The sequence below is a fragment of the Cicer arietinum genome, chromosome 3, assembly GCF_000331145.2.
Source record: "Cicer arietinum cultivar CDC Frontier isolate Library 1 chromosome 3, Cicar.CDCFrontier_v2.0, whole genome shotgun sequence".
NCBI lineage: Eukaryota > Viridiplantae > Streptophyta > Magnoliopsida > Fabales > Fabaceae > Cicer > Cicer arietinum.
In genome coordinates, this window is record NC_021162.2 from 29,522,564 (window position 1) to 29,536,807 (window position 14,244).

Sequence of the window (14,244 nt, forward strand, 5' to 3'; positions counted from 1 at the left end):
ATAAAACTCCAAAATATACCAAAAATACATAAAAGGGTACTTTAAAATTATGGGTCTTACATTTTAGTACCCTACATTCAAAAGCAAAAGGTAACATTTGTTGCTCACCTACTCAAAGGTGAGGCAAAATATTGGTGGAAAGGTGAAAGGGCTCATCTTCTGACCTTAAGAACCCCTCTAAATTGGGAGCACTTCGAGGTTACATTTGTAAATAAATATTACCCCAAAAGTGGAAAGGTGCAAGGGTTCATCATAATAACTTTGCGGCAAACCATATTTAATAGATGTTGCATCTAACACCATTTTAGTCATTAGATTTAAAGCTAAATCAAGAACATAAAACTGAGACTCTAGGCCTAAAAGTATAATAGACATCGATAACTTTGGGTTTGGGGATCCTTCGAACAAAGGTTTATTTATCTCTACCAAAATACCATAAAATCTCTAAGCTTCTTCATTTGGAAGTCTAACAGTGTCGTCATAATGATTTTCCATGAATAAAAAATTAACCCCAGTAGCATCTTAAATCATATCTTTCATATTTGAACTACTATCCAAGTGTTGATGATTATAATATTCTACACTTAATATGTCAATGCTACTTGAAGGATCTACCTTATTCTCCACACATATACTAGTAGTAGACGTTGCCATGATTTGTCCAAACCCAATAGCAAGACATTAATCTTCATAAAAATGCACTCTTATTTGGTCTTAACTCTTAAAACGTCTACATTGATATGATCAAGATGGACATCTAATCCTCTTTCATCTATCATACATATATTCAACTATATATATATATATTTAACATGATCATTAATTGGATCGATGTTATATATATAAACAATACTTTATTTTTCCGAAATATTATTTTGTTAGTGACAACAACTACAACTCACTAAATAATAAATTGTGACATACATCATATGTTAATTAAGGGAGAATTTCCAAACAATATAATAAATCTTAATAAATATTTAACTAAAGTAAATTTTTAAATGGCCTTTAATTAATTTTATCGTTATATAAGTCTTATAAATCAAAATAAGGACTAAAAATATATAAAAAAATTTGTAATAACTCAACTACAACCGTAAAAAATTTGTAACGACTAACAATATATTTTTAATATCATTAATTTTACTAATATTTTTTTAAAAAATAACTAAATTAAAATGATAACGTCTGACAAATGTTTTAAAACTTTATAATATAAACTACTTACTAATTTTTTTTTGACAAATCTTAAAAGCATTTTAAAACATGAACCTTTTATGTCATTTTAAAATAGTAGAAAAAAATATTTTATATGTATAATATTAGATATTTAATAACTAGTTCAATATAATAAATCTCCTAAAAAATGATAATATTTTTCAAAAATAAAAGTTTACTAACATAATAAACCATAATAAAAAAAAATAACTACAGTAAAAGATAACATTTTAATTTGAATAAAATATTACATTTTAAATAGTAATATTTTAAACTTTATCATATTAATATCTTACGAACATTGAAGTTTAAAAGCAACATTATAACCTAATTTAAAAATAATATACTTGACATTTTAATATAAAATATTAATGTTTTAAAAATAATTTATAGCCATTTAATTTTTATTTAATACTAAATATATAAAATACTAATTTATATTTAAAATACGTTACATACTAATTTGAAACTGAGTAACGTCAGACTTGAAAGTTATAAACAAAAAGTAACTATGCCACAATCAATCCAATAACACCACTATAAAAAATAAAATAATATTTGTTTAATAAATATTTAAAATTAAAAATCAACATACAAAATATAAAGTGAACACTTATCAAAACTCAAGAGAGAATTAAAAAACAATCTAAATTGAGAAACGTTCACTACGCCAAAAATGACATTTAACAGCGCCCATTTTACAGCGCTTGCTAAACACAAGCGCTGTTGTAATTATATTTTAAAAATAATGGAACCTATTACAGCGCTTTTGATTCAAAGCGCTGTAGTAGGTCATATAACGTTTGCGCATCACGTTATAAGGCTTTTACAGCGCTTGTCAAAAAAGCGCTTTAAAAGGAAGCACTTTCGCGTATCAGTTACAGCGCTTTTTTCACAAGCGCTGTAAAACACATGCGCTTTCATTGAATTTAACTACCTATTACAGCGCTTTTTTCACAAGCGTTGTAAAACACATGCGCTTTCATTGAATTTAACTACCTATTACAGCGCGTTTTTCACAAGCGCTGTAAAACACATGCGCTTTCATTGAATTTAACTACCTATTACAGCGCGTTTTTCACAAGCGCTGTAAAATACATCTTTCAAATAATTATATACGTTGCGAACCCTAATATCCTCTACGTACTGTGCGGCCATCTACGTTGTCTAAGGTATTTTTTACACATGATCTGTTATATTTTGTTACATATATATTAAATCTACTAAAAATTGTTATATATATATATCGCTGTAATATGCACACCATATATGAAATTATGGGTGGGCATTTTACAGCGCTTTTTTGAGAAAGCGCTGTAATATGCACACCATATATGAAATTATGGGTGGGCATTTTACAGCGCTTTTTTGAGAAAGCGCTGTAATATGCACACCATATATGAAATTATGGGTGGGCATTTTACAGCGCTTTTTTGAGAAAGCGCTGTAATATGCACACCATATATGAAATTATGGGTGGGCATTTTACAGCGCTTTTTTGAGAAAGCGCTGTAATATGCACACCATATATGAAATTATGGGTGGGCATTTTACAGCGCTTTTTTGAGAAAGCGCTGTAATATGCACACCATATATGAAATTATGGGTGGGCATTTTACAGCGCTTTTTTGAGAAAGCGCTGTAATATGCACACCATATATGAAATTATGGGTGGGCATTTTACAGCGCTTTTTTGAGAAAGCGCTGTAATATGCACACCATATATGAAATTATGGGTGGGCATTTTACAGCGCTTTTTTGAGAAAGCGCTGTAATATGCACACCATATATGAAATTATGGGTGGGCATTTTACAGCGCTTTTTTGAGAAAGCGCTGTAATATGCACACCATATATGAAATTATGGGTGGGCATTTTACAGCGCTTTTTTGAGAAAGCGCTGTAATATGCACACCATATATGAAATTATGGGTGGGCATTTTACAGCGCTTTTTTGAGAAAGCGCTGTAATATGCACACCATATATGAAATTATGGGTGGGCATTTTACAGCGCTTTTTTGAGAAAGCGCTGTAATATGCACACCATATATGAAATTATGGGTGGGCATTTTACAGCGCTTTTTTGAGAAAGCGCTGTAATATGCACACCATATATGAAATTATGGGTGGGCATTTTACAGCGCTTTTTTGAGAAAGCGCTGTAATATGCACACCATATATGAAATTATGGGTGGGCATTTTACAGCGCTTTTTTGAGAAAGCGCTGTAATATGCACACCATATATGAAATTATGGGTGGGCATTTTACAGCGCTTTTTTGAGAAAGCGCTGTAATATGCACACCATATATGAAATTATGGGTGGGCATTTTACAGCGCTTTTTTGAGAAAGCGCTGTAATATGCACACCATATATGAAATTATGGGTGGGCATTTTACAGCGCTTTTTTGAGAAAGCGCTGTAATATGCACACCATATATGAAATTATGGGTGGGCATTTTACAGCGCTTTTTTGAGAAAGCGCTGTAATATGCACACCATATATGAAATTATGGGTGGGCATTTTACAGCGCTTTTTTGAGAAAGCGCTGTAATATGCACACCATATATGAAATTATGGGTGGGCATTTTACAGCGCTTTTTTGAGAAAGCGCTGTAATATGCACACCATATATGAAATTATGGGTGGGCATTTTACAGCGCTTTTTTGAGAAAGCGCTGTAATATGCACACCATATATGAAATTATGGGTGGGCATTTTACAGCGCTTTTTTGAGAAAGCGCTGTAATATGCACACCATATATGAAATTATGGGTGGGCATTTTACAGCGCTTTTTTGAGAAAGCGCTGTAATATGCACACCATATATGAAATTATGGGTGGGCATTTTACAGCGCTTTTTTGAGAAAGCGCTGTAATATGCACACCATATATGAAATTATGGGTGGGCATTTTACAGCGCTTTTTTGAGAAAGCGCTGTAATATGCACACCATATATGAAATTATGGGTGGGCATTTTACAGCGCTTTTTTGAGAAAGCGCTGTAATATGCACACCATATATGAAATTATGGGTGGGCATTTTACAGCGCTTTTTTGAGAAAGCGCTGTAATATGCACACCATATATGAAATTATGGGTGGGCATTTTACAGCGCTTTTTTGAGAAAGCGCTGTAATATGCACACCATATATGAAATTATGGGTGGGCATTTTACAGCGCTTTTTTGAGAAAGCGCTGTAATATGCACACCATATATGAAATTATGGGTGGGCATTTTACAGCGCTTTTTTGAGAAAGCGCTGTAATATGCACACCATATATGAAATTATGGGTGGGCATTTTACAGCGCTTTTTTGAGAAAGCGCTGTAATATGCACACCATATATGAAATTATGGGTGGGCATTTTACAGCGCTTTTTTGAGAAAGCGCTGTAATATGCACACCATATATGAAATTATGGGTGGGCATTTTACAGCGCTTTTTTGAGAAAGCGCTGTAATATGCACACCATATATGAAATTATGGGTGGGCATTTTACAGCGCTTTTTTGAGAAAGCGCTGTAATATGCACACCATATATGAAATTATGGGTGGGCATTTTACAGCGCTTTTTTGAGAAAGCGCTGTAATATGCACACCATATATGAAATTATGGGTGGGCATTTTACAGCGCTTTTTTGAGAAAGCGCTGTAATATGCACACCATATATGAAATTATGGGTGGGCATTTTACAGCGCTTTTTTGAGAAAGCGCTGTAATATGCACACCATATATGAAATTATGGGTGGGCATTTTACAGCGCTTTTTTGAGAAAGCGCTGTAATATGCACACCATATATGAAATTATGGGTGGGCATTTTACAGCGCTTTTTTGAGAAAGCGCTGTAATATGCACACCATATATGAAATTATGGGTGGGCATTTTACAGCGCTTTTTTGAGAAAGCGCTGTAATATGCACACCATATATGAAATTATGGGTGGGCATTTTACAGCGCTTTTTTGAGAAAGCGCTGTAATATGCACACCATATATGAAATTATGGGTGGGCATTTTACAGCGCTTTTTTGAGAAAGCGCTGTAATATGCACACCATATATGAAATTATGGGTGGGCATTTTACAGCGCTTTTTTGAGAAAGCGCTGTAATATGCACACCATATATGAAATTATGGGTGGGCATTTTACAGCGCTTTTTTGAGAAAGCGCTGTAATATGCACACCATATATGAAATTATGGGTGGGCATTTTACAGCGCTTTTTTGAGAAAGCGCTGTAATATGCACACCATATATGAAATTATGGGTGGGCATTTTACAGCGCTTTTTTGAGAAAGCGCTGTAATATGCACACCATATATGAAATTATGGGTGGGCATTTTACAGCGCTTTTTTGAGAAAGCGCTGTAATATGCACACCATATATGAAATTATGGGTGGGCATTTTACAGCGCTTTTTTGAGAAAGCGCTGTAATATGCACACCATATATGAAATTATGGGTGGGCATTTTACAGCGCTTTTTTGAGAAAGCGCTGTAATATGCACACCATATATGAAATTATGGGTGGGCATTTTACAGCGCTTTTTTGAGAAAGCGCTGTAATATGCACACCATATATGAAATTATGGGTGGGCATTTTACAGCGCTTTTTTGAGAAAGCGCTGTAATATGCACACCATATATGAAATTATGGGTGGGCATTTTACAGCGCTTTTTTGAGAAAGCGCTGTAATATGCACACCATATATGAAATTATGGGTGGGCATTTTACAGCGCTTTTTTGAGAAAGCGCTGTAATATGCACACCATATATGAAATTATGGGTGGGCATTTTACAGCGCTTTTTTGAGAAAGCGCTGTAATATGCACACCATATATGAAATTATGGGTGGGCATTTTACAGCGCTTTTTTGAGAAAGCGCTGTAATATGCACACCATATATGAAATTATGGGTGGGCATTTTACAGCGCTTTTTTGAGAAAGCGCTGTAATATGCACACCATATATGAAATTATGGGTGGGCATTTTACAGCGCTTTTTTGAGAAAGCGCTGTAATATGCACACCATATATGAAATTATGGGTGGGCATTTTACAGCGCTTTTTTGAGAAAGCGCTGTAATATGCACACCATATATGAAATTATGGGTGGGCATTTTACAGCGCTTTTTTGAGAAAGCGCTGTAATATGCACACCATATATGAAATTATGGGTGGGCATTTTACAGCGCTTTTTTGAGAAAGCGCTGTAATATGCACACCATATATGAAATTATGGGTGGGCATTTTACAGCGCTTTTTTGAGAAAGCGCTGTAATATGCACACCATATATGAAATTATGGGTGGGCATTTTACAGCGCTTTTTTGAGAAAGCGCTGTAATATGCACACCATATATGAAATTATGGGTGGGCATTTTACAGCGCTTTTTTGAGAAAGCGCTGTAATATGCACACCATATATGAAATTATGGGTGGGCATTTTACAGCGCTTTTTTGAGAAAGCGCTGTAATATGCACACCATATATGAAATTATGGGTGGGCATTTTACAGCGCTTTTTTGAGAAAGCGCTGTAATATGCACACCATATATGAAATTATGGGTGGGCATTTTACAGCGCTTTTTTGAGAAAGCGCTGTAATATGCACACCATATATGAAATTATGGGTGGGCATTTTACAGCGCTTTTTTGAGAAAGCGCTGTAATATGCACACCATATATGAAATTATGGGTGGGCATTTTACAGCGCTTTTTTGAGAAAGCGCTGTAATATGCACACCATATATGAAATTATGGGTGGGCATTTTACAGCGCTTTTTTGAGAAAGCGCTGTAATATGCACACCATATATGAAATTATGGGTGGGCATTTTACAGCGCTTTTTTGAGAAAGCGCTGTAATATGCACACCATATATGAAATTATGGGTGGGCATTTTACAGCGCTTTTTTGAGAAAGCGCTGTAATATGCACACCATATATGAAATTATGGGTGGGCATTTTACAGCGCTTTTTTGAGAAAGCGCTGTAATATGCACACCATATATGAAATTATGGGTGGGCATTTTACAGCGCTTTTTTGAGAAAGCGCTGTAATATGCACACCATATATGAAATTATGGGTGGGCATTTTACAGCGCTTTTTTGAGAAAGCGCTGTAATATGCACACCATATATGAAATTATGGGTGGGCATTTTACAGCGCTTTTTTGAGAAAGCGCTGTAATATGCACACCATATATGAAATTATGGGTGGGCATTTTACAGCGCTTTTTTGAGAAAGCGCTGTAATATGCACACCATATATGAAATTATGGGTGGGCATTTTACAGCGCTTTTTTGAGAAAGCGCTGTAATATGCACACCATATATGAAATTATGGGTGGGCATTTTACAGCGCTTTTTTGAGAAAGCGCTGTAATATGCACACCATATATGAAATTATGGGTGGGCATTTTACAGCGCTTTTTTGAGAAAGCGCTGTAATATGCACACCATATATGAAATTATGGGTGGGCATTTTACAGCGCTTTTTTGAGAAAGCGCTGTAATATGCACACCATATATGAAATTATGGGTGGGCATTTTACAGCGCTTTTTTGAGAAAGCGCTGTAATATGCACACCATATATGAAATTATGGGTGGGCATTTTACAGCGCTTTTTTGAGAAAGCGCTGTAATATGCACACCATATATGAAATTATGGGTGGGCATTTTACAGCGCTTTTTTGAGAAAGCGCTGTAATATGCACACCATATATGAAATTATGGGTGGGCATTTTACAGCGCTTTTTTGAGAAAGCGCTGTAATATGCACACCATATATGAAATTATGGGTGGGCATTTTACAGCGCTTTTTTGAGAAAGCGCTGTAATATGCACACCATATATGAAATTATGGGTGGGCATTTTACAGCGCTTTTTTGAGAAAGCGCTGTAATATGCACACCATATATGAAATTATGGGTGGGCATTTTACAGCGCTTTTTTGAGAAAGCGCTGTAATATGCACACCATATATGAAATTATGGGTGGGCATTTTACAGCGCTTTTTTGAGAAAGCGCTGTAATATGCACACCATATATGAAATTATGGGTGGGCATTTTACAGCGCTTTTTTGAGAAAGCGCTGTAATATGCACACCATATATGAAATTATGGGTGGGCATTTTACAGCGCTTTTTTGAGAAAGCGCTGTAATATGCACACCATATATGAAATTATGGGTGGGCATTTTACAGCGCTTTTTTGAGAAAGCGCTGTAATATGCACACCATATATGAAATTATGGGTGGGCATTTTACAGCGCTTTTTTGAGAAAGCGCTGTAATATGCACACCATATATGAAATTATGGGTGGGCATTTTACAGCGCTTTTTTGAGAAAGCGCTGTAATATGCACACCATATATGAAATTATGGGTGGGCATTTTACAGCGCTTTTTTGAGAAAGCGCTGTAATATGCACACCATATATGAAATTATGGGTGGGCATTTTACAGCGCTTTTTTGAGAAAGCGCTGTAATATGCACACCATATATGAAATTATGGGTGGGCATTTTACAGCGCTTTTTTGAGAAAGCGCTGTAATATGCACACCATATATGAAATTATGGGTGGGCATTTTACAGCGCTTTTTTGAGAAAGCGCTGTAATATGCACACCATATATGAAATTATGGGTGGGCATTTTACAGCGCTTTTTTGAGAAAGCGCTGTAATATGCACACCATATATGAAATTATGGGTGGGCATTTTACAGCGCTTTTTTGAGAAAGCGCTGTAATATGCACACCATATATGAAATTATGGGTGGGCATTTTACAGCGCTTTTTTGAGAAAGCGCTGTAATATGCACACCATATATGAAATTATGGGTGGGCATTTTACAGCGCTTTTTTGAGAAAGCGCTGTAATATGCACACCATATATGAAATTATGGGTGGGCATTTTACAGCGCTTTTTTGAGAAAGCGCTGTAATATGCACACCATATATGAAATTATGGGTGGGCATTTTACAGCGCTTTTTTGAGAAAGCGCTGTAATATGCACACCATATATGAAATTATGGGTGGGCATTTTACAGCGCTTTTTTGAGAAAGCGCTGTAATATGCACACCATATATGAAATTATGGGTGGGCATTTTACAGCGCTTTTTTGAGAAAGCGCTGTAATATGCACACCATATATGAAATTATGGGTGGGCATTTTACAGCGCTTTTTTGAGAAAGCGCTGTAATATGCACACCATATATGAAATTATGGGTGGGCATTTTACAGCGCTTTTTTGAGAAAGCGCTGTAATATGCACACCATATATGAAATTATGGGTGGGCATTTTACAGCGCTTTTTTGAGAAAGCGCTGTAATATGCACACCATATATGAAATTATGGGTGGGCATTTTACAGCGCTTTTTTGAGAAAGCGCTGTAATATGCACACCATATATGAAATTATGGGTGGGCATTTTACAGCGCTTTTTTGAGAAAGCGCTGTAATATGCACACCATATATGAAATTATGGGTGGGCATTTTACAGCGCTTTTTTGAGAAAGCGCTGTAATATGCACACCATATATGAAATTATGGGTGGGCATTTTACAGCGCTTTTTTGAGAAAGCGCTGTAATATGCACACCATATATGAAATTATGGGTGGGCATTTTACAGCGCTTTTTTGAGAAAGCGCTGTAATATGCACACCATATATGAAATTATGGGTGGGCATTTTACAGCGCTTTTTTGAGAAAGCGCTGTAATATGCACACCATATATGAAATTATGGGTGGGCATTTTACAGCGCTTTTTTGAGAAAGCGCTGTAATATGCACACCATATATGAAATTATGGGTGGGCATTTTACAGCGCTTTTTTGAGAAAGCGCTGTAATATGCACACCATATATGAAATTATGGGTGGGCATTTTACAGCGCTTTTTTGAGAAAGCGCTGTAATATGCACACCATATATGAAATTATGGGTGGGCATTTTACAGCGCTTTTTTGAGAAAGCGCTGTAATATGCACACCATATATGAAATTATGGGTGGGCATTTTACAGCGCTTTTTTGAGAAAGCGCTGTAATATGCACACCATATATGAAATTATGGGTGGGCATTTTACAGCGCTTTTTTGAGAAAGCGCTGTAATATGCACACCATATATGAAATTATGGGTGGGCATTTTACAGCGCTTTTTTGAGAAAGCGCTGTAATATGCACACCATATATGAAATTATGGGTGGGCATTTTACAGCGCTTTTTTGAGAAAGCGCTGTAATATGCACACCATATATGAAATTATGGGTGGGCATTTTACAGCGCTTTTTTGAGAAAGCGCTGTAATATGCACACCATATATGAAATTATGGGTGGGCATTTTACAGCGCTTTTTTGAGAAAGCGCTGTAATATGCACACCATATATGAAATTATGGGTGGGCATTTTACAGCGCTTTTTTGAGAAAGCGCTGTAATATGCACACCATATATGAAATTATGGGTGGGCATTTTACAGCGCTTTTTTGAGAAAGCGCTGTAATATGCACACCATATATGAAATTATGGGTGGGCATTTTACAGCGCTTTTTTGAGAAAGCGCTGTAATATGCACACCATATATGAAATTATGGGTGGGCATTTTACAGCGCTTTTTTGAGAAAGCGCTGTAATATGCACACCATATATGAAATTATGGGTGGGCATTTTACAGCGCTTTTTTGAGAAAGCGCTGTAATATGCACACCATATATGAAATTATGGGTGGGCATTTTACAGCGCTTTTTTGAGAAAGCGCTGTAATATGCACACCATATATGAAATTATGGGTGGGCATTTTACAGCGCTTTTTTGAGAAAGCGCTGTAATATGCACACCATATATGAAATTATGGGTGGGCATTTTACAGCGCTTTTTTGAGAAAGCGCTGTAATATGCACACCATATATGAAATTATGGGTGGGCATTTTACAGCGCTTTTTTGAGAAAGCGCTGTAATATGCACACCATATATGAAATTATGGGTGGGCATTTTACAGCGCTTTTTTGAGAAAGCGCTGTAATATGCACACCATATATGAAATTATGGGTGGGCATTTTACAGCGCTTTTTTGAGAAAGCGCTGTAATATGCACACCATATATGAAATTATGGGTGGGCATTTTACAGCGCTTTTTTGAGAAAGCGCTGTAATATGCACACCATATATGAAATTATGGGTGGGCATTTTACAGCGCTTTTTTGAGAAAGCGCTGTAATATGCACACCATATATGAAATTATGGGTGGGCATTTTACAGCGCTTTTTTGAGAAAGCGCTGTAATATGCACACCATATATGAAATTATGGGTGGGCATTTTACAGCGCTTTTTTGAGAAAGCGCTGTAATATGCACACCCATATATGAAATTATGGATGCACATTTTACAGCGCTTTTTTGAGAAAGCGCTGTAATATGCACACCCATATATGAAATTATGGGTGGGCATATTACAGCGCTTTTGTGAGAAAGCGCTGTAATATGCCCACCCATATATGAAATTATGGTTGGGCATATTACAGCGCTTGTTTGAGAAAGCGCTGTAATATGCACACCCATAACTCATATAATGGGGTGCATATTACAGCGCTTTTTGTGAAGAAGCGCTGTAAAATGTGCATAACAAGTGCGCGTTGTATTTACATGTTTTATAGCGCTTTTTTAAAAGCGCTGTTGTATCATTTACAGCGCTCGTTTCCACAGCGCTTATTTTTTTGAAAAAACGCTGTAAATGGCTTAAAAAAAGAGCTGTAAAATGCGTTTTTTCGCGTAGTGGTTATAACCTCTTTAGATAAAAGTTGGAGAAAAATATTTGTAGAGAGAAGATGGAGAAAATATTTATAGAGAAATTAGAAGTCAGGAATGAGAAGGAGAAAGATGGAATAATATATATTGTGAAAAAAGAGGGCATTTTTGGCAAACAAGGCAGCCATAAATTGCAACGACGCCAATTGGCGTTTGTGGCGGCTTTTAGCATTAGAAGTGTCTGAGTTCGTTTGTGGTGACTTTTGTTGTCAAAAATCTACAACGAGAATAATTTTATGACAATAAATACCGCCACATATGCCTATGAAAACTTCAAATATGTCAAAACTTCAGGGGTGGTAAATGACACCACAAAATTCTGAAAAAAAATCCCTCCAACAAATTTGTGATCTTTTTGGCTACCACGTAAAAAACATCAACCACAAATAGTAAATTAAATTTGTGAAGGTATTTTCAACCACTGACAACAACCAATTTTGAATTTTTGTATTTGTGAGGATTTAATATTGGCCAATAAATTGTGAGAGTTTTTTCAGCCACAATATTTTTAAATTGGCCACAAATACATGTTATTCTTTTAGTGGTCCTACAATAAGGTAGATGGCAACATCATTCTAAAAGGAAAGAGACGGATGGCCAAAGTAACCATGGAGGAGGAAGGTGCAATTTCACTAGAGGTGGTTATTAAAGATAATGGAGAACTGGTGACACAATGAATGAGAAAACCTTCAGCAAATATTCCCAAGGAGCAGTGGGTACTCAATTCTTCCAATGTATAAAATAAAAATTCCAATGGCTTTTGCTACTATAACCTTCCCAACCACGATATTTTATTTTTTTCTATGCAATTAACCAATAAGTAATAATCAGAAGATTTGGGATCAGGTGCCTTTAGCTATTATCCTCACCAAGATGAAGAGAACTCTACAAAAGATTGCTAAGGCCCAGCACCAGACACATGAAAAGATCTCATCACCTCGGGTCCTGAAAGCTCTAAAGAAGGCGTTTTCAACATTATTGAACAACACTGAGGCTGATATATTTAGGATATCAGATACGACAAATAAGAATGTGTAAGGACCTAAAATAGCTCAAGTTTCTATAATATTATGTAAAATACTTAGAAACCTATCCAATATAACCCTGAGTCCATGATGAATTATACTCATTTCATGCCAAAACACCAAGAGGAAGTCGACCTAAAAACTATGGTTTCTTCAACTGACATTTCTTACTCGTTTGAAGAACCACTCTAGGATTATTCTAAGCTCAACAAATAATTAATCCTAGATACCTTATTTCAGGATGACACGAACCTCAATATGCATTCCCATATATGTTATTGGTCTTATCCCTCATGAGTTATGAGGAGATGTCTCTCAACCAAAGGAACTGGAGAGGGGTGTATTTGTTGAAGATACTGAATGGGTTGCCTTAACAAGTGATAAGGAAGTCAATGTTAAGTTTTTTGAGAAACCAACAACAAATATGGTGAAACATCTTAATCCATTGTTCATCAAAGCTACTATCAATAGTAAGATGTAAGATGTTCGGTCGAGTCTTTGTATATGGAGGGGTTGTACTCAATATTATACCCATATTAACCTTAAATAAACTGATTTAAAACATGGAAAACCTCATCCTAACTAATATGAAGATGGCCAACATTATGGGATTAGACTCAAATGCTTTAAGGTTCTCATATATGATGTCTGGTGGGTCCAAAGAAGATATGTTAAACCTTCTTTGTCATAAATGAAAAACCTTCCTACTCTATAATATTAAGAAAAGATTGGATCCATGCAAAGGTGTATGTAACATTAACACTCAATCATAAACTCGTGTTTTGGGTTGGTGACAAGATGAAAATTGTGGAGGCTGATAAGAAGCCATTATTTCTTGAGGTAAAAATGCTTAAAGAACTATTATATTCACCTCATCTCAGCCTTGTAATGGTCCCTCAAGAATATGAGGAGGGTGCATTGGAAGCATGCAACCTTACAAAAAAATGTTTTCAGCTCAAGGTTGAGGTCAACCCACGACCTTTTGATGAAGTCCTCAATGATTAGTTGTCCTCATGAATTAAAAGACCACATGGATCGACTAGAAACTGTTGGAAATGATGAAACATAATTGGCATTGATGATGGCTTTAATGTGTGAATTGAAAAATGAGAAGTCCCACATTGGAGGGAACACACTCATTTATGACATTTATAAGGAGTTAGTTTCACAATTGGGTTGGGCCCCAAGG

At 35.9% G+C, this 14,244-nt stretch overlaps 1 protein-coding gene across 1 annotated transcript in view; it reads left to right on the forward strand.

The window, feature by feature from the left end:
* LOC140919718 (uncharacterized) overlaps positions 1-14,060 on the forward strand; it is an 18,298-nt gene extending 4,238 nt beyond the window's left edge. The window contains exons 2-3 of the mRNA XM_073366333.1: positions 13,364-13,532; positions 13,937-14,060. Coding sequence (XP_073222434.1) covers positions 13,364-13,532; positions 13,937-14,060 — 293 coding nt within the window. The remainder of the gene's footprint in view (positions 1-13,363; positions 13,533-13,936) is intronic.
* The last annotated feature ends 184 nt before the right edge of the window (positions 14,061-14,244 follow it).